This window comes from Protopterus annectens, chromosome 4.part0, assembly GCF_019279795.1.
Source record: "Protopterus annectens isolate FY-2018-M chromosome 4.part0, PAN1.0, whole genome shotgun sequence".
Classification (NCBI taxonomy): Eukaryota; Metazoa; Chordata; order Ceratodontiformes; family Protopteridae; genus Protopterus; species Protopterus annectens.
In genome coordinates, this window is record NC_056733.1 from 1,103,474,616 (window position 1) to 1,103,498,573 (window position 23,958).

At 43.5% G+C, this 23,958-nt stretch overlaps 1 protein-coding gene across 1 annotated transcript in view; it reads right to left on the minus strand.

The window, feature by feature from the left end:
* The window catches only part of DIAPH1 (diaphanous related formin 1), a 2,838,381-nt gene that overhangs the window by 1,926,815 nt on the left and 887,608 nt on the right, over positions 1 to 23,958 (minus strand). Inside the window, exon 9 of the mRNA XM_044069079.1 lies at positions 10,203 to 10,313. Within this exon, the coding sequence (XP_043925014.1) occupies positions 10,203 to 10,313 (111 nt within the window). The remainder of the gene's footprint in view (positions 1 to 10,202; positions 10,314 to 23,958) is intronic.

The window sequence follows — 23,958 nt, forward strand, 5'->3', positions numbered from 1 at the left end:
CAAGTAAAGTAATTCTGGATGTAATCTACTTTGTTAAAGCAACTTTCTGGGGTATAAGTATGCAAGTCCACACTCTAACACTGGATGTACAGCAAATATATACAAAGATGAGAGCATCCTGCACTAACAGTGTTAAAAAGTTTGAAAGCATGTCACAAGTCCTTTTAACAGTAATAAACAAAGGTTGTTCAAGTACTGATCCAGGTCTTCTGCCTCAGGCTGGTATGAGCCTAGTACTGTGCAGTATATTACCTTCACCGAGCATGATGCCTCAAAACCAACAAAAGATTTAATTCAACAAGTGAGCTTCTGTTTCATTCCAAGGGGATTCAATATTTGTCAGTATGGGAGGACATGGTTAACAGAGCACATCACTTTGCCAGGGATAGTCTGCACCTGTCCCCTCTAGGTTGTCAAATATTGGCTTAAACTTTACCCACCCCCATAAAGCCCCTTTCAGGCAATGTCAAAGTAACAAACCTACTGACACAAGAAAATAATCTCAAATGAAACTCAGCGTGTTAGTGGTCAATGCCAACAGACTAAACAAAAAAATACACTCCCATCAAGCCCTCCCCTCACCCTTGAGAATTTAGGGATCTGTGCAGTCACTGAAGCATGGTTTAAAGCAGCACAGAGTAAGTACTTCAGCAGTGCAAGGTGTCATTTCCCGTCACACTTTTAGACCAGTAGCTGCACAGATAGTGGCTAAAGATGGAGGTGTCTTGATATACATCAATAATAAGTATACATCTAGGTTGGTTAAACCAGAAGAAGCACTGGAGTTGCAGATCACCATACATAAAACCTTGTACCAAATTCTAGCTAGCCAGAGGTTAACTTCCTTTCCCTAAGAAACTCACAGCGCATATTTAGACCTGCTGGAGAAAATTACTATCCAAATGAACACCCTACCCATGGGGAGACTAATTATCCCTTCACAGATTGGGAATCCTACACAACCTTAAATCTGCAGGCACAGTGATTCCTGGATTCTGTAAATACAAACACCCATGACCAGTTATTGCATACACTCACTAGATGCTCCAATATACTGGATCTCGTACTCACAAGTAAGGTAGAGCACTGCACCCCCCCCACCACCATGTCACATCCTCCCTGATAAGATCAGACTATAAAGCTGTCTCCTTTGAAATCAAAATCAGCTCAGCAACCCCAGTAAACTCAGTAACTTTTATTAATTACTTGTTTTTGTTGCTCAGGAAAGTCCAACTGGGCAAAAGCTCATTTTCAGAAGCGGCCTAGGAAGAAAAGCTCTGTCAGTTTATCAAAATTCACTGCCCCTTCAAACCCAGAAAACACAGAAGCCTACACAGAATTTCTTACAGAAATCCTCTGCAACCAATGTCACTAGCTGCATACAGGCTGCTGTACCTACCAGAAGTAAGCCCAAAACTAACTCCAAAAAAACACCCCTGGTGGAATCCCAAATTAAACAGAATATACAACAAAAGAAAAAAAATCTGGCTAAAATCAGGAAATGTAACTCTCATAAGACAAGAACTCTCTCATTAAACTAAACAGGCAATTAAGAGAGCTAATTAAGTCTAATAAAGCCAATTTCAAGTTTAAGACAGCCTCTCAGGCAAAAGGCAACCATAAGGCCTTCGTAAACTATGTCAGAAATCTCAAAGGCATTAGACAACACTATACTGAACTGGTTGTTAATGGTGCCACATTCACTGAGCTAAGCAACACAGAGAATGTGTTGGCTGACAAATTCATCTCCAACTTTACCACCCACCCCATCACTCCCAGCTACCCCCCCAAGAAATACCCTCAAACCTAACTCCTCCAACTATAAGCAGAGAGCATGTCCTGGCTGTTCTCGCTAAGGCCAAAAACACAGCCTCAGTGGGCCCAAACAATATCAACGGAAGCCTCCTGAATAGTTTAAAATACAACTTATTAGGGCCACTGGAGTCCGCATGTAACTATAGTCTCAAAAAGGCTTTGTGCCATGGAAATGGAAGGCTGCAATTGTCATCACCATCAACAGATCCTGGAAACTAAAAGATCCATTACTCTGACTAGTTTTATTTGTAAATTTTTTCGAAAAAGTCACGAAGGCTATGGATGAGGGTAAAGCGGTGCATAGTGCCTATCCTGATCTGGCTAAGGCAACTGATATAATACCCCACGTGGGCACTGTTAAACTTATGGAATTAGGCATAAACCCCTATATAACAATGGATAGTCAGCTGGCTCACAGATAAAACCTTGAAGATTAGGATCGGTGAGACCACCTCCACAAAGAGGCCGGTCAGTAGTGGAGTCTGTCAGGGATCAGTGCTGGACCAACACCTCCTTAGCATCTACTTCTCAGAAGTCAAAGGCCTCTGGCTGACCAAGTTCGCAGATAACTGTAAACTGAGAGCAGTCATGGAATCCCCCCAAGACACAAACACACCTACAGGAAAGGTCTAATACTGCCAAATGACTCCTGCCAAAGCCACAGCTTAAACCTCAATGCTAAGAAGTGCATAATACCTTTTGGGAAGTTGACTACCCCAGGAAACAATTTCATCACTAAAACATCCCTAAGAGTTGACTCACTAATCAGGGATCTCGGAACTCATGTAAGACAGCAACCTAGCTTTTGATCAACATGTGTCCAAGGTAGTAAGAAAAGTCCTCTGTGTTGCTCAACTTATAAGTAAGGGCATGGCATCAAAATCCAGGGAAGTGGTCATACCATTTTACTCAGCCCTCATTAGACCCATCATAGAGTATAATGCCCCCTTCGGTATGTACCTGACCAGACACATGTAGCAAAAGGAACTTCTGCAATGTTTCTTATAAAAAAGAATACGGGACATAGACACAATATTCTATGTAGATCATCTCAAAACCCTATCCCAATACTTGGTCACCTACAGACTAGTGAGAGGCGATCTATGGCTTACAAGGCATCCTTTGGCCTCACTCTGATGAACCTTTTGCACATCTGCAAAGAAAAGTACAGTTTTGTACCTACCATAAATGTAGATGTTCGAGGATCCACATTGCTGCAGTCCTAACTATTGGGTAGTCCGCTGTCCAGTCGGCCCGAATACCAAAGTATATGGCTGACGTCGGTCACGGCGCATTAGACTGACGTCAGTACGTCAGGGTACTAATGCGCATGACCGACGTCATATCCTCAGTCTTTTCTTGCCCCAGATGTCAGAAGACCCTAAAAAGACAAGGCCATAACCAAAACACACCAAACATACCTGCACCAAAAACATATACAATATATACAAAGGTACCAGAATATAATCTCACCTACACAACCACCCCTAAACACAGAGGGGAAGGAGGGAGGGTAAATTGGACTGCAGCAATGTGGATCCTCGAACATCTACATTTATGGTAGGTACAAAACTGTACTATGTTCTTCATTCCACATTGCTGCAGTCCTAACTATTGGGTAGAATCCCAAAGCAGAGGTAAGGGAGGCTGGCAAATCATAAGGAAGCAGGAGCTGATAACATGCCTTGCAAAATAGCTGTGGCAAAACCAGCCCTAGACTTAGAGTAGAGAGGAAGGTGGTAATGCTTAGAGAAAGTATGCACTGAACTCCAAGTAGCTGCCTCCAAAATATCCTTAGTTGCCACCCCTTAGAAATGCTGTTGAAGTGGCAGTAGCCCTAGTGGAATGAGGCCTAATCCCAGCTGGAATCTCTTTGCCATGATGGGAATAACAAAATGCAATGCAAAACCCAATCCACCTAGAAATAGTTTGTTTTGACACAGGCTTGCCCTGAACTCAAAGCAAAAGAAACAAACAACTGCTGAGACTGTCTAAAATCCTTAGTCCTGCTTAAATAATAACGCAATTGCCTGTGTACATCTAAAGTGTGCAAAATCTTTTCCCCTTTATTTTGGGGATCTGCATAGAAAGTAGGCAAATGAATAGTTTGGTTTAAAGCCACACTAGAAACCACCTTAGGCATAAAGGAAGGATTAGTAGGTAATGATACCCTATCTTTATGAAAAATCAAAAAAGGCTCAACCGCCATAAGGGCCTGTAACTCAGAAACCCTTCTTGCAGAAGTAATGGCCAAGAAAAAAGCAGTCTTCCATGACAAGTATTTCAGTTCAGCAGTAGCCGCAGGCTCAAAAGGTTGTAGAGTAAGTTTCTCCAACACAAAATTGAGATCCCAAGCAGGAGTAGGAGCTCGTGGGGTCTTATATTCTTTGCCCCTCTAAGAAATTGCTTGAACAAAGGATGTGAAAACAATGGTGGGTCACAATCATAGTGAGCTGAAATTGCTGCAGCATGAACCTTAATGGAAGAGAAAGACAAACCTTTGTCCAATAACTCAGTAAGATATTGAAGAGCCACACTCAAATTAGGCTCCGAAATCTCCAAATTCTTTGCTGCAGTCCAAAATAAAAATCTCTTCCATTTTTCTGCGTACACTTTCCTTGTACTAGGTCTTCTGGCTTCCATAATCACATTTAAAACTTGTTGAGGAAGTTGAGACCTGCTGTCTTTCAAAACAGAATATGCCAGGCTGTTAGATGAAGAGTTTGAAGCTTGACATTGAGCAGATGACCGTCCCTCTGAGACAATAGGTGTGGAATCAAGGGTAAAGGCCATGGAGGCTTCCTTACCAGACTCCTCAGTAATGGGTACCAGTGCTGCGAGGCCAATCTGGAGCTATTAAAATCATCCTTGGCTTGTCTTGTCTGACCTTTAGAAGCACCTTTGGGAGAAGAGGCAGAGGTGGAAAAGCATACACATGAAGATTTTTCCAACTGAAAGAAAGAGCATCCACTTTCCAAGCTGTGTGATGAAATCCCGTGCAAAACTTTGGCAGCTGGTAGTTTAGTGGAGAAGCGAACAGATCTATGTCTGGAGTTCCCCATGACACTGTCAATTTTTGAAATACATGAAGATCCAGTTTCCACTCGTGGGGATCCATGATTTGTCTGCTTAACACATCTGCTAAGGAGTTCTGTGCTCCCGGCAGAAACCTTGCCTGAAGAGTTAGTTGCAAGCTGAGCGCAGTCTCCCATAAAATCATTGCTTGCCTGCAAAATGGGTAAGAATGTGTTCCCCCTTGTTTGTTGATGTACCACATGACAGTGGTGTCTGTTAGAATCAACACCTGCCCTGGAAGAAGTAACTCCTTGAAAGCCATTAATGCAAACTGGACTGCTAACATCTCTTTCATGTTGATATGTAGATGCTGTAGTCTGGCAGGCCACTTGTCTTGTATCCACTTTCCATCTAGATGAGCTCCCCAAGCAATGTCTGAGGCATCTGTCGTTACAATCTGACTTGCCTCTGGCCGGGTCACAGAGAGTCCCTTGTTTAGGTGACATTCCTGAGCCCACCACAAAAATTCCTTTTGAATGCAAGGTATTATTTGAATGACAGTGTCCAAATCCTGGCAGTGCTGTGTCCATAGATTTTTGAGATACCATTGTAGCTTCCTCATATGCAGTTTGGCATTGGGAAGTACCAGAATACAAGATGCCATGAACCCTAAGGCTTGAAGGACTGTCCTTGCAGTCAGCCCGGACTGAAGAGATAAATGATGGAAGTAACTGGAAAGATTCTTTTGTTTGTCCGGGGTTAAAAAGGCCATCTGGGCTGCTGTATTCAGTCTCACACCCAGAAAGCACATGTCTTGAGAGGGTACTAGACTGGACTTTATTTCGTTCACAGAATACCCTAGGCATCTTAGCACTGCTATAACATATTCCAGATGCTGTAGAAGGTCTTCCTTTTCTTGAGCCAGAATCAGGCAGTCGTCCAAGTAAGGATAGATTTGAATTCCTTTTAGCCTGAAGTAAGCTATCACTGGAGCCAGAACCTTTGTGAATACTCTGGGCGCAGTAGATAAGCCAAAGGGCAATGCAGAGAACTGATAATGAGAATTTCCAGCTCGAAAACGCAGATACTTTCTGCAGTTCAGTCTTATAGGCACATGAAGGTAAGCTTCCTTGAGATCTAAAGTTACCATCCAGTGATCTTTGCCCAGAAGAGGTAAAAGCTGTTGTAACGTCAACATTTTGAACTTTGGAATGTCCAGATAAGTGTTGAGGATAGATAAATCCAAAATTGGTCTCCACGTGTTCCCCTTCTTTGGTACTAGGAACAGGCGAGAATAAAATCCTAGGCCCCTTTCTGGCACAGGAACTGACTGAATGGCTCCTATTTGGAGTAACAGAGAAATTTGTCTGCGAGCCTCTGTTCTTTGTAGAGGAGGAATGTCTGGCATGCCTTTGAAAGGAGGCAAGGTATGGAAATAAAACCTGTAACCGTGGTGAATGATATCCAGAACCCATTTGTCTTGGGTAATTAAATCCCAATTTTCTTTGAAAAGAGACAGTCTTCCTCCTAGAGGTGCCGCCAGGTGAGAAGGTACTGGCAGCTGAAAAGGCAGATCATTGGGTCTGCTACGAAAGGACTGACCCCTGCCCTCACCAGAAGTCTGAGCAGGTGAACTCCTGTCCTAGGCCTAAAAGAACCTTGAGCTCTGCCCCTACCACGTCTAGACCTACCCCTAGACTGGGAATCATAAGCAGGATAAGTCCACCCCTTAGTAGGCCAATTTCTACTAAACTTGGAGGCTGCACCTGCAAAAATCCTTAACAGTTTGCATTGACTTAGCCTTGTCCTCCATTTTCTTTATAACTGCTTCCACAGGAACCAAACAACACATCAGACTGTAAAGGAGCATCCAAAATCCTTGTCTTAACATGCTCAGCTAAGTTCTGATCTCTCAACCAGGCGTGCCTACGAAGAACAGAACCAGAGGCAGCCACCCTGGAGGAGGCCTGCACAGCATCAAAACCACATTGCAAGGAATGTTTACCCACTTGTTCAGACACATGAACTAAATCCTGCAACTCTTTACACTCAATACCTTCCGCCAGAGCATCCACCTTAGATTTCAACTGTGAAAGAAGATAATTCTGATATTTTAACATGTGAAACTGACAATTCAACGCCCTCATGGCTAAAGTGGAAGAAGTATACACTTTCTTTCCCCATCTATCCAAAGCCCTTGCCTCTTTATCAGGAGGGACAGGATTTTTAACAACTGAGGCCTTCACACCTTTAGGCCCCTGAGAGACAGTTTCGGGTCTGCCCTAGGACTCTTACAAAGATACTTATGAGCGTCAGGCACCCTATAATACCTATCCGGTTTAACTGGGGCAGGAGGCAAAGAATCAGGATTCAGGGAAGCCTCTGCAAAAACATCTTCCACCACATTCAAAACAGGAGGTATAGCTAAAGGCCTATGCTGGGGTAAAACAAGAATTCCCTAAGCCTTTTCCTGGAATCAGAGAAATCTTGCCCTTCCCATTTAAAATGCTCCCTCATGGAATGCAGAGTCTCTGAAAATGAAAAATCCTCAGGAGGAGAAGCTGAAGGAGTAGAATCATCCACATCAGAATCAGAATAAGGAGGGTACTCCTGCAAGTCTTCAGCCGAAGACTCAGAAGCCTCGAGCATTGCTCAAAACTCTCAAACTCAGGTTCCACCCTAGGCCTCTTATCAGGAGGGGGCATAGAACCCCTTATCATAGTAATCAAATCCTCTGCCATTATAAGCATATGTTTCTTAGGCAAAGACCCTGAGGCACTAGGAGAAACCCGCACTGAAGCAAAACGTGGCCTGCCGCGCAAAGAAGCCTTGGAAACAGAAGGAGGCTCTAACCACCTTAGGAAGAGAAGGAAGAACAGCCACCTGAGAAGCCCCTCAGCCTGGCCTACTTCCTGAGAGGAGACATCCTGTAACAGTAAAGTCTCTCCCTGAGACTCCAAAGAAACACCTGGCAAAACCTCCGGCTCCACTGAGCCTCTAAAGAACCGGCGTCTGGGACTGTCGGTTCTTCCACTCTAGGCTTTGCTGCTTTGTCCTTGCGCTTTTTAGCGAAGCGGCCGGAGCATCCGACGGCATTTTATAATTACAACGCTTCCCAAACACTAACCTGGCACAGTCTAACCTTCTCTTAATAGTGCGTTTGTTAAATCTAGCACAAGAGCGGCATCCAACAACGCCGTGCTCAGGCCCTAAACAAGGTATACACAAAGTATGGTAATCCCTATGAGGTATCTGTTTCCCACAAGAAATACAGTTATTCACTTTTCTGACATCCGGTTAAATACTGAGGCAAGAAAAACCAAAATATTCCCAACGGGGTACTTAGCCAACTTTGATTCGGTCTGAAACTCTGACTTCAGAAACTTTCAGAACGCCAACCTGCACTCGCAAAATTGCTTCTGCATCGAACCATGCGGCAAAAAAGACTGAGGATATGACGTCGGTCATGCGCATTAGTACCCTGACGTACTGACGTCAGTCTAATGCGCCGTGACCGACGTCAGCCATATACTTTGGTATTCGGGCCGACTGGACAGCGGACTACCCAATAGTTAGGACTGCAGCAATGTGGAATGAAGAACATCAGCATCAGAACTACTACAGCCAAAGACCTATATTTTACTTGCAACATAAATAGGGCATGATGGAAAAACAGACTGTGTATCTCACAAACCTCCCGGTCTCTGGAAAACACTCCACATCCCTGTGAAACAAAAGTGCTCCCTAACCTTATTAAGCACAACTTGAACCATTGAATGGAAAATTGGAAATTCACCCCTGTCTAATGACTTATGCCTGTGATGGACAGAGACAGCCAATAAATCATGTCATAACCAAAAATCACCCCAAGTAAATGTACAAAACATAAAACTTGTGAGACACATTTAGGCTGCATAGCTAGGCTTATAAAGGCCCAAGAAGTCATTTGCCTAATATATACTCCTATTAACCTATATGGAAGTCTCTACACTCAGCAAATGTAATTTTTTTTTTACCAGCCAAATTATATTTAATTTGGAATTATCTGGACCAGCATGGGCACTGCTACCATTAGAAATGCTTTAGTACATATTTGCCTCAGCACCCAAGTTATCTACTAGTAGATGTTGTTCTTTAAGCAGATATTAAATTGTAAAAACAAAAGTCATCAGTTTTACTACTGACTAATTTCCAAAGTTGCCTCTCTCAGAAGTAAGGTTGGCTAGCCAGTCCACTAGCAAAGTGGTAATCATATACAAATGCCACACTGCCTTAAGCTCAGCAATGCTCTCAAGTGCCTAAAATGCTTGTCAAACTGAGTAAATGAACAGCTGCAGGACTTTTTGGTTCAGGGCCTTAACTTAATGGGAACTTAAGTCAGTACAGTTAGCAGAATGTGGAGTACGTAAGTATGTCACAGAAATATACACAGAAACGTGCACCACAGAAATGCTGTTCCTTAAAGAATGAAAAAAGGGTCTGACCAATGTCAAGCAGTCCTTTCCTACTGTGCAGACAAGTCACAGCAAAAGGAAACATACTCAAACTGCTGCTGGACAGAGAAGAAAGGTCAAGTGCAAGATGGAACAGAAAATCAAATGGCGCTGTTTGTGTTGAAGTGGCATCCAGAAATGATACTGGTGGAATTAATGGTCAACATGTTACATCAGGACAAGCTAAAAGTAGATACTTTCTGCTAATGTATAAGACCTACAGTCAGAAAGTTATGGCACAGGGTACTGTACAGGTAAGCAAGGACTCTAAAGTAGCTCCCCAAAAGAAAAAAAAGCAACAGGTTTTGTGTATAAAAAAGAAAAAAGGCAGACTTCCAGTACCTTACCATCTTTCTTTCTTTTATATCCTACTCAAATAAAATTAATCTCTTTCACATAACTCATAATCTTTAACATTCTCCCTGTTTTATGTATAAAGGGGAATGTGTCATTCGACTGTCAGCTCTTTTAGAGAGTGCCGAGCAATCCAAGAAATTTGGACAAAACAATTTTCACCGGCAGTGGAGTTTTCCTTTTTCTCCATAACTGCGTGACCTTTGAGTAGGTATATTTTAAGCTTGGGAGGTATAAAGGTGTCCCCCCACATGTTGGAGGGTGCAGGGGGGGGGTTGTCTCCATGCAAAACAAAATTACCTCAGAGGTTTGCGGAAAGTTTTGTCCTCATTTCCAATCTACTGGCATTCAATGCAAGAGCTGATGACCGATTGATATGAATTTGTAAAACCAACTGCTCTTCAACAACTCTTCAACATCAGAGTGGATCCTATTGTTCTTGCAAACATTACTAATCAAAACATTTAGTATCATTCACATTCCAAACTACAGAATCTATGCACTGAATGACACTGATAGTATTACCTCCAAGATGGTCTTCAGTCCCGATCTCATTAGTTCACTCCTGATATGCATACGGAAGTCTAGTTCATCAGATGCACACAGCAGTGCATTTATAAGCTGCATACAAGACACCTAAATAAACAGCATAAATATGTTTAATGTGCATTATCAAGATATAAATTCACACATTTCAGAATGCATACGTCAATGATTTCTAATTTAACTTAAAAATACAGTTTTAATTCATTAAACTTGGTGCCAAAATTGCAATTACAACTAATTTTTACACAAAATAATTGCCCAGTTATTCACTGTTATACAAACACTTCACAAAGTCTCCAACTCAATGAGGAGGAACAGGACAAAGAATTACAACTGAATATTCCTCAAGTTAAATAGGAAACGGTACTAACCGCACACCTGCATATGCTAAGTGTTGCCTGGAGCAAATGACAATGACAATTACAAAACAATGACATTCTTACTGGCCATTTTCAGATTTACGTAAGGGTATACAGTTTTTTAAGCTACTGAATTAAGGTAATTAGCATGTCATGTGGTCCACAAAAGTGCTAGATAATCAGGTAGGATACAGCACCATGGAGCTTAGACCACATTGCTTGTCTCTGTTATTTACCTTTATACAGTGGATATAAAAAGTTTAAAGTTTACACACCCCTGTTCAAATGCCAGGTTTTTGTGATATAAAAAAATGAAACCACAATAAATCATTTCAAAACTTTTCCCAGCTTTAATGGGACCTATAACCTGTACAATTCAACTGAAAAACAAACAAATCTGTTACAGGAAAAAAATAAAAAAAAAAAAGTACAATAAGCTGGTTGCATAAGTGAGCACACCCTTAAACTAATACTTTGTTGAATCACCTTTTGATTTAGTTACAGCATTCAGTCTTCTTAGGTAGGAGTCTATCAACATGGCACATCTTGACTTGGCAATATTTGCCCACTCTTCCTTGCGAAAGAGCTAAAAATCTGTCAGATTGTGAGGGCTTCTCTTGTGCACAGCCCTCTTAAGGTCACTCCACAGATTTTCTATTGAATTTAGGTCTGGGCTCTGGCTCGGTCATTCCAAAACTTTAATTTTTGTCTGGTGAAGCCATTCTTTTGTTGATTTGGATGTATGCTTGGGGTCATTGTCATGTTGAAAGGTGAAATTCCTCTTCATCTTTCCAGCAGACACCTGAAGGTTTTGGGCAAAAAGTGACTGGTATTTGGAACTGCTCATAATTCCCTCCACCTTGACTAAAGCCCCAGTTCCAGCTGAAGAAAAGCAACCTCAAAGCATGATACTGCCACCGCTATGCTTCACCATGGGGATGGTGTTCTTTTGGTGATGCGAAGTGTTGCTTTTGCGCCAAAAGTACCTTTTGGAATTGTAGCCAAAAAGTTCAACCTTGGTCTCATTAGACAATAACAAATTTTCCCACATGCTTTTGGGAGACTTAATGTATTGTTTTGCAAATTTTAGCCAGGCGTAGAAGTTTTTTTCTGTGGAAGAAAAGGCTTCCGTCTTGCAACCCTACCCCATAGCCTAGACATATGGAGAATACAAGAGATTGTTGTCATATGTAGTACACAACCAGTACTTGCCAGAAATTCCTGCAGCTCCTTCAGTGTTGCTGTAGGTCTCTTGGCAGCATACCTGACCAGTTTTCATCTCATCTTTTCATCAATTTTGGAGGATGTCCAGTTCTTTGTAATGTCACCGTTGTCCCATATTTTCTCCACTTTTTGATGACTGTCTTCACTGTGTTCCATGGCATATCCAATGCCGTGGAAATTTTTTTATACCCTTCTCCTGACTGACACCTTTCAACAATGAGATCCCTTTGAAGCTTTGTAAGCTCTCTGCAAACCATGGCTTTTGCTGTAGCAGGCAACTGAGTAAATGTCAGGAAAATCCTACTAGGACAGCTGAACTTTATTTGGGGTTAATCAGTCTCTAATTGATGGCAGGTGTGCATCCAATAATACTGAATGTTGCAATTAAATCAAAAGGTGCTTCAACAAAGTATTAGTTTAAGGGTGTGCACATACAAGTATCAGTTTAAGAGTGTGCATACTTATGCAACCAGCGTCTTGTATGTTTTTTATTTTTTATATTTTTTCCACCAACAGATTTTTGTTTTTCAATTGAATTGTACAGGTTTATAGGTCACATTGAAGGTGGGAAAAGTTTTGAAATGATTTATTGTGGTTTCATTTTTTTATATCACAAAAACCTGTCATTTTAACAGGGGTGTGTACACTTTTTATATCCACTGTACATGGTGTGAAAGACTGATGTAGTGGCTGCAGAGGAGAAACATTACATACGTTCAAGAATTTCTGTGTTTGGAGTTCCAGAGATAAAATTCACAATGAAAATATGACTTAATTGCAACCACCTCTAATTTCTAAACTCAAAGGAAAACCGAAAGATGCAAGGAAAGCCTAAAGTGATATAGTGTACAGGATTTATGCATGTTGCCTGGGAAAAATCACCTTTTTTCTCTACGTCCTTCCTTCAAAACTTGGCTCTTATTACTTCTTCACATTCATCACGCCTAGCACTAATCTCTCCCTACTTTTAATACATATACCTTTAGGTAGATAATCTAATTCTACCTAGATTACTCAACTTCTACACTCACAATAGAGGTACTCTAGAGTGTACACACACATGCCTTGGATTTACTTCAATGCCTTGTGTTTTTACATTACTTCTCTGTATCACCTACATTTTCATAATGTATTTTATTGCAGCTATACTGCCTGTTATGACTATGCTTCTTGTTAATACAAACTGCTCCAATATTATGTAATTTTATACGAACTGCTTTTGTGGAGCTTTTCTCCCCGGGCCTCCACTGAAGATGGGTTCTTCTTGGCCCAGTGGACTTTCCCAATAAACAAATGCCAATAAATAAATAAATCTGATAAAAGATATTTATCCCCTCTACTTTTCCTGAGGAGGTGAATGACAAAATACTATCACTTAGAGAAAAGAACAGTAATAACGGAGGGCCTGGAAAGAACTTGCCTTTTACTGTAAACTCTCAGTTAACCGGCACCCGTGGGGATTGTTAGGTGCTGGATATCTGTAGTTTCTGGTTGCTTGAGAGTTACTATTAAAAACAGGCCTGACTAATACTGTCCCCTATACTATTTAGTTTGACTTGTTCTCAGGTTGGGGAGAGAGGAAATTTATTCCTATCTTCCCTTTTAAAACTCAAACTTTAAAAAAAAAAAAAAAAGTTATCTACTCACCATAATGTTCCATGTCTGTTGTCCAGAATCTCACCTTCATTCTTGCTGGTTGGGTTCGGAGCTGAGGATACTAAAACTCGAGAACTTCCACTAGCTCGAGGCTACATCCTACCCCAAAATGCCTAGCGGCTGTTCCCCAGATCTTGTTTGAGAAATTAATCACTAAAGTATGCTAACAGGCAAGAAGGGAATCAGACTAGATGTTGCCAATCTATAATCTCCTCTAGGTCCTCCAGAAAGGGGGATGGATGGGAGGGATGCAAGAATGAAGGCGTGATTCTGGACAACAAACATGGAACGTTATGGTGAGTACATAACTTCTTTATGTTATGTTGTCCTATCTCGCCTTCATTCTTGCTGGCTGGGACAGTGTCCCCAGCACCTTCTTTCTTGGGTGGCTTAATGGAGTAAGCTCTTCAGACCAGTGGAACCAAAGGATGCCCTGTTCTAGGAGGCCACATCTAGTTTGTAATGAGTGATAAAGGTGTGAGGATTGGCCCATGTAGCAGCAGCACAAATTGAATCCAATGGAAGTTTAGATTGAAAGGCAATGGAAGTTGACATCACTCCAGTTGATTGTCCTTTATTTTTTCCTGGCAGTTTTTTATTGTGAGAGTTATAGACATAGGTGATGGTCTCAATAAGCCATTTAGACAAAGTAACTTTTGAAACCACCATGCCTCTCTTATTCAATAGGAAACAATTGGTCTGACTTTCTGAATTCTTTGGTCTTATGCAAATAAAAGCATAACTGTCTATGCACATCCAATTGATGGAGCTTGTATTCTGCCTTGTTACCATAATTTGGAAAAAACACAGGTAATTCAATAGATTGGTTCAAATTAGCTTCAGAACAGACTTTTGATAAAAAGGAAGGATTTGCTCTGAGGGAAACTCCGTCTTTCTGAAAAATCAAATGTGGAGGGCAGATGGCCAGAGCTTGCAATTCAGAGACCCTCCTAGAGGAAGTTGTTGTGTCTTTTGGCTTTTCCCGGTTAGGGGTCGCCACAGTGGAACTCCGGTCTGCTAATGATTGGTAGTTGATTTTTACGTGCCGAGTTACCAGCCCTGACGCACAACCTTCAACAAAGGTACTTCCATTCACGCATGTCTCCACACAGAAGACGCTCTAGCTGAGAATCGAACCGGACAGCATCTTACTGTGAGGCGACAATGCTAGCGCAGCACCAGCACCGCGGGTTACCCTCCTAGAGGAAGTAATGGCTGTTAAAAAGATTGTTTTCAAGATAAAAATTTTAGTGAACAAGAGGATGCTGGTTCGAAGGGCGGAAGAATCAAGGATGATGATACTAAATTTAGGTCCCATGGAGGAGGTTCTCAAGGGTGGTCTTAATAGAAATGTACCCCTGAGAAAGGCTTTGCATAATCTGTGGGACATTACATTAGATTCAATGTCTCCCACATTATAATTTGATATAGCCGCTAATTGTACTCGTATTGTAGCTGCTGCTGCCTCTTGATTAAAGATTTCCATTAGATATTCCAAAACTGCAGACACAGACTTGTAAAAGGATCTATGTGCCTTTTGTCAGCCAAACAAGAGAACCTCTTCCACTTACTTCCGTACAGTTTCCTAGTCATCTTCTTGTGTGAGGAAACCAAAATGTGTCATACTGCGGGGGATAATTCAGGAAGCCTGGCTAAGATTGGAAGTGCAGTAACCAAGCTGTCAGCTTGAGGTTCTGAAGAGCGGGATGGAGTGTTCCTGACTGATGCGTCAGAAGATCCAGCACTGGGTCCAGGATCCACCGCTCCTCTTGAAAGTGGGGACAAAGAAAGGGAAACCATATCTGACAAGGCCAGTAAGGATCAATGAGATTTATCCTGCAACTCAACAACCTAGCTTTCTGAATAACCTTTGAAATTAATGGGAATGGGGGAAAGGCATAAAGAAGTCCCGGGGCCAACTGTGAACGAGTGCATCCCTGGCTGACTCTCCTGGAGGAGAAATGAGGGCAAAATAGTTGCTGCAGTTGGCACTGAGGGGTGTGGCAAAAAGGTTGCAGCAAGGTTGGCCCCATTTGCGAAAGATCTGATCCACAACTTCTGGATTCGAGGACCACTCGTGAGGCATGAGAAAGTACAGTTTTGTACCTACCATAAATGTAGATGTTCGAGGATCCACATTGCTGCAGTCCTAACTATTGGGTAGTCCGCTGTCCCAGTCGGCCCGAATACCAAAGGCCGGTCAGGGCGCATTAGACTGACGTCAGTACGTCAGGGTACTAATGCGCATGACCGACGTCATATGCTCAGTCTTTTCTTGCCCCAGATGTCAGAAGACCCTAAAAAGACAAGGCCAAAACCAAAAACTCCAAACATTCCTGCACCAAAAATATGTACAATATATACAAAATTACCAGAGTATAACCTCACCTACACAACCACCCCTAAACACAGAGGGACGGAGGGAGGTAAATTGGACTGCAGCAATGTGGATCCTAACATCTACATTTATGGTAGGTACAAAACTGTACTATGTTCTTCATTCCACATTGCTGCAGTACTAACTATTGGGTAGAATCCCAAAGCAGAGGTAAGGAGGCTGGCAAATCACAAGGAAGCAGGAGCTGACAACATGCCTTGCAAAATAGCTGTGGCAAAACCAGCCCTAGATTTAGAGTAGAGAGGAAGGTGATAATGCTTAGAGAAAGTATGCACTGAACTCCAAGTAGCTGCCTCCAAAATATCCTTAGTTGCCACCCCCCTTAGAAATGCTGTTGAAGTGGCAGTAGCCCTAGTGGAATGAGGCCTAATCCCAGCTGGAATCTCCTTGCCATGATGGGAATAACAAAATGCAATGCAAAACCCAATCCACTTAGAAATAGTTTGTTTTGACACAGGCTTGCCCTGAGAACTCAAAGCAAAAGAAACAAACAGCTGCTGAGACTGCCTAAAATCCTTAGTCCTGCTTAAATAATAACGCAATTGCCTGTGTACATCTAAAGTGTGCAAAATCTTTTCCCCTTTTATTTGGGGATCTGCATAAAAGTAGGCAAATGAATAGTTTGGTTTAAAGCCACACTAGAAACCACCTTAGGCATAAAGGAAGAATTAGTAATGATACCTATCCTTAAGAAAAATCAAAAAGGCTCTACCATAAGGGCCTGCAATTCAGAAACCCTTCTTGCAGAAGTAATGACCAACAAAAAGCAGTCTTCCATGACAAGTATTTCAATTCAGTAGTAGCCAGAGGCTCAAAAGGTTGTAAGTTTCTCCAACACAAAATTGAGATCCCAAGCAGGAGTAGGAGCGGGGTCTTATATTCTTTGCCCTCTAAGAAATTGCTTGAACAAAGGATGCGAAAACAATGGTGGGTCACAATCATAGTGAGCTGAAATTGCTGCAGCATGAATCTTAATGGAAGAGAAAGACAAACCTTTGTCCAATAACTCAGTAAGATATTGAAGAGCCACACTCAAATTAGGCTCAGAAATCTCCAAATTGTTTGCTGCACTCCAAAAAAATCTCTTCCATTTTTCTGCATACACTTTCCTTGTACTAGGTCTTCTGGCTTCCATAATCACATTTAAAACTTGTTGAGGAAGTTGAGACCTGCTGTGTTTCAAAACAGAATATGCCAGGCTGTTAGATGAAGAGTGAAGCTTGACATTGAGCAGGTGACCTTCCCTCTGAGACAACAGGTGTGGAATCAAAGGTAAAGGCCATGGAGGCTTCCTTACCAGACTCCTCAGTAATGGGTACCAGTGTTGCGAGGCCAATCTGGAGCTATTAAAATCATCCTTGGCTTGTCTTGTCTGACCTTTAGGAGCACCCTTGGGAGAAGAGGCAAAGGTGGAAAGGCATACACATGAAGATTTTTCCAACTGAAAGAAAGAGCATCCACTTTCCAAGCTGTGTGATGAAACCTCTTTGTGCAAAACTTTGGCAGCTGGTGGTTTAGTGGAGAAGCGAACAGATCTATGTCTGGAGTTCCCCATGACACTGTCAATTTGAAATACATGAAGATCCAGTTTCCACCGTGGGGATCCATGATTTGTCTGCTTAACACATCTGCTAAGGAGTTCTGTGCTCCCGGCAGAAACCTTGCCTGAAGAGTTAGTTGCAAGCTGAGCGCAGTCTCCCATAAAATCATTGCTTGCCTGCACAACGGGTAAGAATGTGTTCCCCTTGTTTGTTGATGTACCACATGACAGTTGTGTTGTCTGTTAGAATCAACACCTGCCCTGGAAGAAGTAACTCCTTGAAAGCCATTAATGCAAACTGGACTGCTAACATCTCTTTCATGTTGATATGTAGATGCTGTAGTCTGACAGGCCACTTGTCTTGTATCCACTTTCCATTTAGATGAGCTCCCCAAGCAATGTCTGAGGCATCTGTCGTTAGAATCTGACTCGCTTCTGGCCGGGTCACAGAGAGTCCCTTGTTTAGGTGACATTCCTGAGCCCACCACAAAAATTCCTTTTGAATGCAAGGTATTATTTGAATGACAGTGTCCAAATCCTGGCAGTGCTGTGTCCATACATTTTTGAGATACCATTGCAGCTTCCTCATATGCAGTTTGGCATTGGGAAGCACCAGAATACAAGATGCCATGAACCCTAAGGCTTGAAGGACTGTCCTTGCAGTCAGCCCGGACTGAAGAGATAGTTGATGGAAGTAACTGGAAAGATTCTTTTGTTTGTCCGGGGTTAAAAGGCCATCTGGGCTGCTGTATTCAGTCTCACACCCAGAAAGCACATGTCTTGAGAGGGTACTAGACTGGACTTTATTTCGTTCACAGAATACCCTAGGCATCTTAGCACTGCTATCACAAATTCCAAATGCTGTAAAAGGTCTTCCTTTCTTGAGCCAGAATCAGGCAGTCGCCCAAGTAAGGATAGATTTGAATTCCTTTTAGCCTGAAGTAAGCTATCACTGGAGCCAGAACCTTTGTGAATACTCTGGGCAGTAGATAAGCCAAAGGGCAATGCAGAGAACTGATAATGAGAATTTCCAGCTCAAACGCAGATACTTCCTGCAACTTAGTCTGATAGGCACATGAAGGTAAGCTTCCTTGAGATCTAAAGTTACCATCCAGTGATCTTTGCCCAGCAGAGGTAAAAGCTGTTGTAACGCCAACATTTTGAACTTGGGAATGTCCAGATAAGTGTTGAGGAGAGATAAATCCAAAATTGGTCTCCACGTGTTCCCCTTCTTCGGTACTAGGAACAGGCGAGAATAAAATCCTAGGCCCCTTTGGCACAGGAACTGGCTGAATGGCCCCTATTTGGAGCAACAGAGAAATTTGCTTGTGAGCCTCTTTTCTTTGTAGAGGAGGAATGTCTGGCATGCCTTTGAAAGGAGGCAAGGTATGGAAGTAAAACCTGTAACCGTGGTGAATGATATCCAAAACCCATTTGTCTTGGGTAATTAAATCCCAATTTTCTTTGAAAAGAGCCAGCCTTCCTCCCAAAGGTGCTGCCAGGCGAATGTACTGGCAGCTGAAAAGGTCATTGGGTCTGTTTAAAAGGACTGACCCCTGCCCTCACCAGAAGACTGAGCAGGTGAACTCCTGTTCTAGGCCTAAAAGAACCTTGAGCCCTGCCCCTACCACGTCTAGACCTACCCCTAGACTGGGAATCATAAGCAGGATATGTCCATCCCTTAGTAGGCCAATTTCTACTAAACTGGAGGCTGAACCTGCAAAAATCCTTAACAGTTTGCATAGACTTAGCCTTGTCCTCCATTTTCTTTAAAACTGCTTCCACAGGCGAACCAAACAACACATCAGACTGTAAAGGAGCATCCAAAATCCTTGTTTTAACATGCTCAGCTAAATTCTGATCCCTCAACCAGGCGTGAAGAACAGAACCAGTGGCAGCCACCCTCGAGGAGGCCTGCACAGCATCAAAACCACACTGCAAGGAATGCTTACCCACCTGTTCAGACACATGAACTAAATCCTGCAACTCTTTACACTCAATACCTTCTGCCAGAGCATCCACCTTAGACTTCAATTGTGAAAGGAGATAATTCTGATATTTTAACATGTGAAACTGACAATTCAACGCCCTCATGGCTAAAGTGGAAGAAGTATACACTTTCTTTCCCCATCTATCCAAAGCCCTTGCGCTTCTTTATCAGGAGGAACAGGATTTTTAACAACAGAAGCCTTCACACCTTTAGGCCCCTGAGAGACAGTTTCCGGGTCTGCCCTAGGACTCTTAAAAAGATACTTATGAGCTTCAGGCACCCTATAGTACCTATCCAGTTTAACTGGGGCAGGAGGCAAAGAGTCAGGATTCAGGGAAGCCTCTGCAAAAACATCTTCCACCACATTCAGAACAGGAGGTATAGCTAAAGGCCGATGCTGGGGTAAAAACAAGAATTCCCTAAGCCTCTTCCTGGAATCAGAGAAATCTTGACCTTCCCATTTAAAATGCTCCCTCATGGAATGCAGAGTCTCTGAAAATGAAAAATCCTCAGGAGGAGAAGCTGAAGGAGTAGAATCATCCACATCAGAATCAGAATAAGGAGGATACTCCTGCAAGTCTTCAGTCAAGACTCAGAAGCCTCCGAACATTGCTCAAAACTCTCAAACTCAGGTTCCACCCTAGGCCTCTTATCAGGAGGGGGCATAGAACCTCTAATCATAGTAATCAAATCCTCTGCCATTTTAAGCATATGTTTCTTAGGTAAAGACCCTGAAGCACTAGGAGAAACCCCACTGAAGCTAAACTAGGCCTGCCTCTCAAAGAAGCCTTGGAAACAGAAGGGGAGGCTCTAACCACCTTAGGAAGAGAGGGAAGAACAGCCACCTGAGAAGCCCCCTCAGCCTGGCCTACTTCCTGAGAGGAGGTAACAGTAAAGTCTCTCCTGAGACTCCAAAGAAACTCCTGGCAGAACCTCCGGCTCCACTGAGTTTTCTAAAGAACCGACGTCCGGACTGTCGGTTCTTCCACTAGGCTTTGCTGCTTTGTCCTTGCTTTTTGGCTGAGCATCCACGGCATTTTATAATTACAACGCTTCCCAAAACTAACCTGGCACAGTCTAACCTTCTCTTAATAGTGCGTTTGTTAAATCTAGCACAAGAGCGGCATCCAACAACGCCGGTGCTCAGGCCCTAAACAAGGTATACACAAAGTATGGTAATCCCTATGAGGTATCTGTTTCCCACAAGAAATACAGTTATTCACTTTTTCTGACATCCGGTTAAATACTGAGGCAAGAAAAAACAAAATATTCCCAACGGGTAGCTTAGCCAACTTTGATTCGGTCTGAAACTCTGACTTCAGAAACTTTCAGAACGCCAACCTGCACTCGCAAAACTGCTTCTGCATCGGACCATGCGGCAAAAAAGACTGAGGATATGAATGCGCCTTGACCGACGTCAGCCATATACTTTGGTATTCGGGCCGACTGGGACAGCGGACTACCCAATAGTTAGGACTGCAGCAATGTGGAATGAAGAACATATGCTCTGCTTAGTCTGTCTATTACGTTGGATTTCCCCGGGATGTGCATTGCTGTCAGAAAGCGATGAGAAGAAACTGCCCACTGCCAAACTCTCTGGGTCTCTTGACATAGTGGATAGATCTGGTTCCCCCCTGTCTGCTGATGTACCATACCACCGACATATTGTCTGTTTGAATCGCAATAGTCCTTGTGGGAAGAGAGCTCTGGGATGCTCGCAATGCCAGAAGCGCCAATCATCATCTCTAGGACATTGATGTGCAAATGGTACTCGTGATCTTTCTAAACCCCTTGGACAGTCTGCCCCAGAGACAGGCTGGGGAAGAACAAACAGTCTTGCTTATCGTTACTTGAGTGTACTGAAGCCACCATAGTAGATCCTCTTGCAAGCATCCGTAATCAGAATCTTGTGTGACATGGGTAACTCCTACATGGACCATTGGGCGAAGAGTAGCCACTGCAATATCCACATGTGTAGACGTGCCAGCAGGACTAGTGTTACTGCCGCTGCCATTGAACCTAAGACCTTGAGGACAAATTTTGCTTGTACCTTTCTCTTCTTGAGTACGATAGACACGACCACAGAGCATTTGTACTCTCTCGAGGCAATTTTGCTACCATGTCATTTGTGTTTAATTCTGCCCCTATAAAGGTAATATGCTGTGATGGCAACAAGGCAGATTTTTCTATATTTACAGTAATGCCCAGGTCTGAGCAGAGATGGATGGTGGCATCCCTCGCTCTGATGAGTAGATGCTTGGTGGTGGCTGTCAGGAGCCAGTCATCTAAGTATGGAAACACCTGGAATCCTTGATACCTCAGGTGAGCCATGACTACTGCCATGCATTTGGTAAACACTCTGGGGGGCTGTAGTGGGACCAAAGGACAGAGCTCTGAACTGATAATGACTGGCTCCCAGCTGGAAGTGTAGATATCTTCTGGATCGCCTGTCCATCTTTATATGGAAGTATGCATCCTGAAGATCTAAGGAGCACATCCAATTGTCTTGTCCCAGAAAAGGGAGCATAAACTACAGTGTGACCATCTGGAACTTCGCTTTCTTTACTGACTTGTTGAGTCTGCTGAGATCCAATATTGATCTCCAGTCCCCTGTCTTTTTTGGAACTAAAAAGAACTTTGGAATAAATTCCAGATCCGATTTGGTCTGCGGGGACTTCTTGGATGACTCTTTTCTAGCAACCTTTGAATTTCTACAGTTGCTTGATCCTTTTGACCAGGTGTAATGTCTGGGATAGACTTTGATGGGGTGGACAGTGGAAAGGAATGTTGTATCCCCTATATAGTGGACCATACCCATTTGTTTTGAGTCAACTGTAGCCAAGCTTCTGGGTACAGTGATGGTCTTCCCCTGACTGCCTCCAGAGGTGGACAGGCGGGCCTCCTTTCAGGAGCGCTGGAAGGGCCAACCAGAGAACGTATCTCTGTCGCCCTGGTTCTGCGGACCCCCTCTACCACGTGGATGGCGTCTTCCATTGTTATTCCCCCTCTGCCCATGGGGGAAATATCCTCACAAGTGTCAAACAAGGCTCGTTTGGACTTTCAGAACCACATTTTTCCGCTCTTCTGACCTTTGGGATAAGGTCTAGTAGGGGTGTACAAAGACAGAGTCTTGCTATCTTGTTCACTCCTGGCGAGTCTCTCCTTTACTTTCGCCCTGAACAAGGACAAGCCATCAAATGGGGCATCAATAAAGGAAGACTTGAAGGGTTCAGCAAACTTAAAAAGGCGCATCCAGGAATGTCTCCTAAGAGCTAGTCCTGCGCCTGCTGCCCTGCTCGCTCCATCGGCCGCACAGGCGATGAGACGCATGGAGATGTTCGTAATAGAGGTTAAGGTTGCAAGCTGACAATTTGTCTGGTCTGACATACCCTGAGCTGTAACACCTTGTAAGGTATCTCCTAGTTCTTTAAGGAGATCCCTCTGAAGTCAAGTAACATGCGATAAGTAATTCAGCGAACGTAGGTTAAAGGCCGCTGAAGAGAACATACGCTTCCTGCATCTGTCCATCGTTCGAGACTCCTTGGACAGATGCAGAAGTTTCAGCTAACTCCTTCTTGGTGGCAGCCACCACCACCATCGCATCTATTGGAACTCCCTTTGTCAAATACTGTCCATCTTCCAGGGCCGTAATTAATATGTTTGGCCCCCTTGGAACAGGCTCCACACCTTCCGACTTACCACAGCCAGGAGCTTATCGAAAGGTGGAGACACCCAAGAGGTGGAGGGGTGAGAGCCAAATTCCTCCAGGTATACCAATTCATCCTCAGAAGGGGAGAGGTTTTTCCAGTCGCCCCTTTTTTTAAGGATCTCTAGGAAAAAGCAGAAATCCTAAAAGGGCGACTGTGGGGACCCTTCTGAGTCCTCTAAATCGGTATCAAAAGTGACAGACTCAGTGGAGTCAATGTGTTTCCTCTTGCACTGCCTCTTTCGAGGGACCTCCTTAGGGGGATGTTCCGAGAGGTGTCGGAAGAGGGGGTTTCCTGTGGCATTGACTCTCTACTGTGAGGGTAATGGAGGGAAGGTGTAGAAGTAGACACTGTCCCTTTAGGGGGAAGAGTGGCTGGAGCTGAAGGTAGAGCAGACTCAGTGGAGAGCACACTCATCATCTCGAAGGCACCGCGATCCCGGCCAAGAGAGACTCCGGTCTTGAGGAACCGGGAGATCTCCCCCATACCAAGGAGGACTGTTCAGAAGTTGATGTGGGCGCCAAACTCACCTGTGCCAAAGCACCAAGAGGGAGAGTCGGCTCCGACAAGGGTCGACTCGACTCCCTCCGCCAGAGCCGGCCAGGGAGTGTCAGCTCCCAGATCCCTCGATCGAAGACAGCATCAACGAGATCGAAGCAGACTTCGGAGCTGAGATATTGGGGGGTGATTACCGGCTCTGCTGGTTCCACAGCACGACTACTTCCTGACACTCCGGCTCCGAACTCGTCCGAGTTGGAGTAGGAATGGATAGTACCTGAGATTCAATGGTCGGCTCCATGTTCCGATGGGCTGGGCTCGAAATAATTTAAGCCAAGGCCAGCATCCGCAGTAACCTCTTCA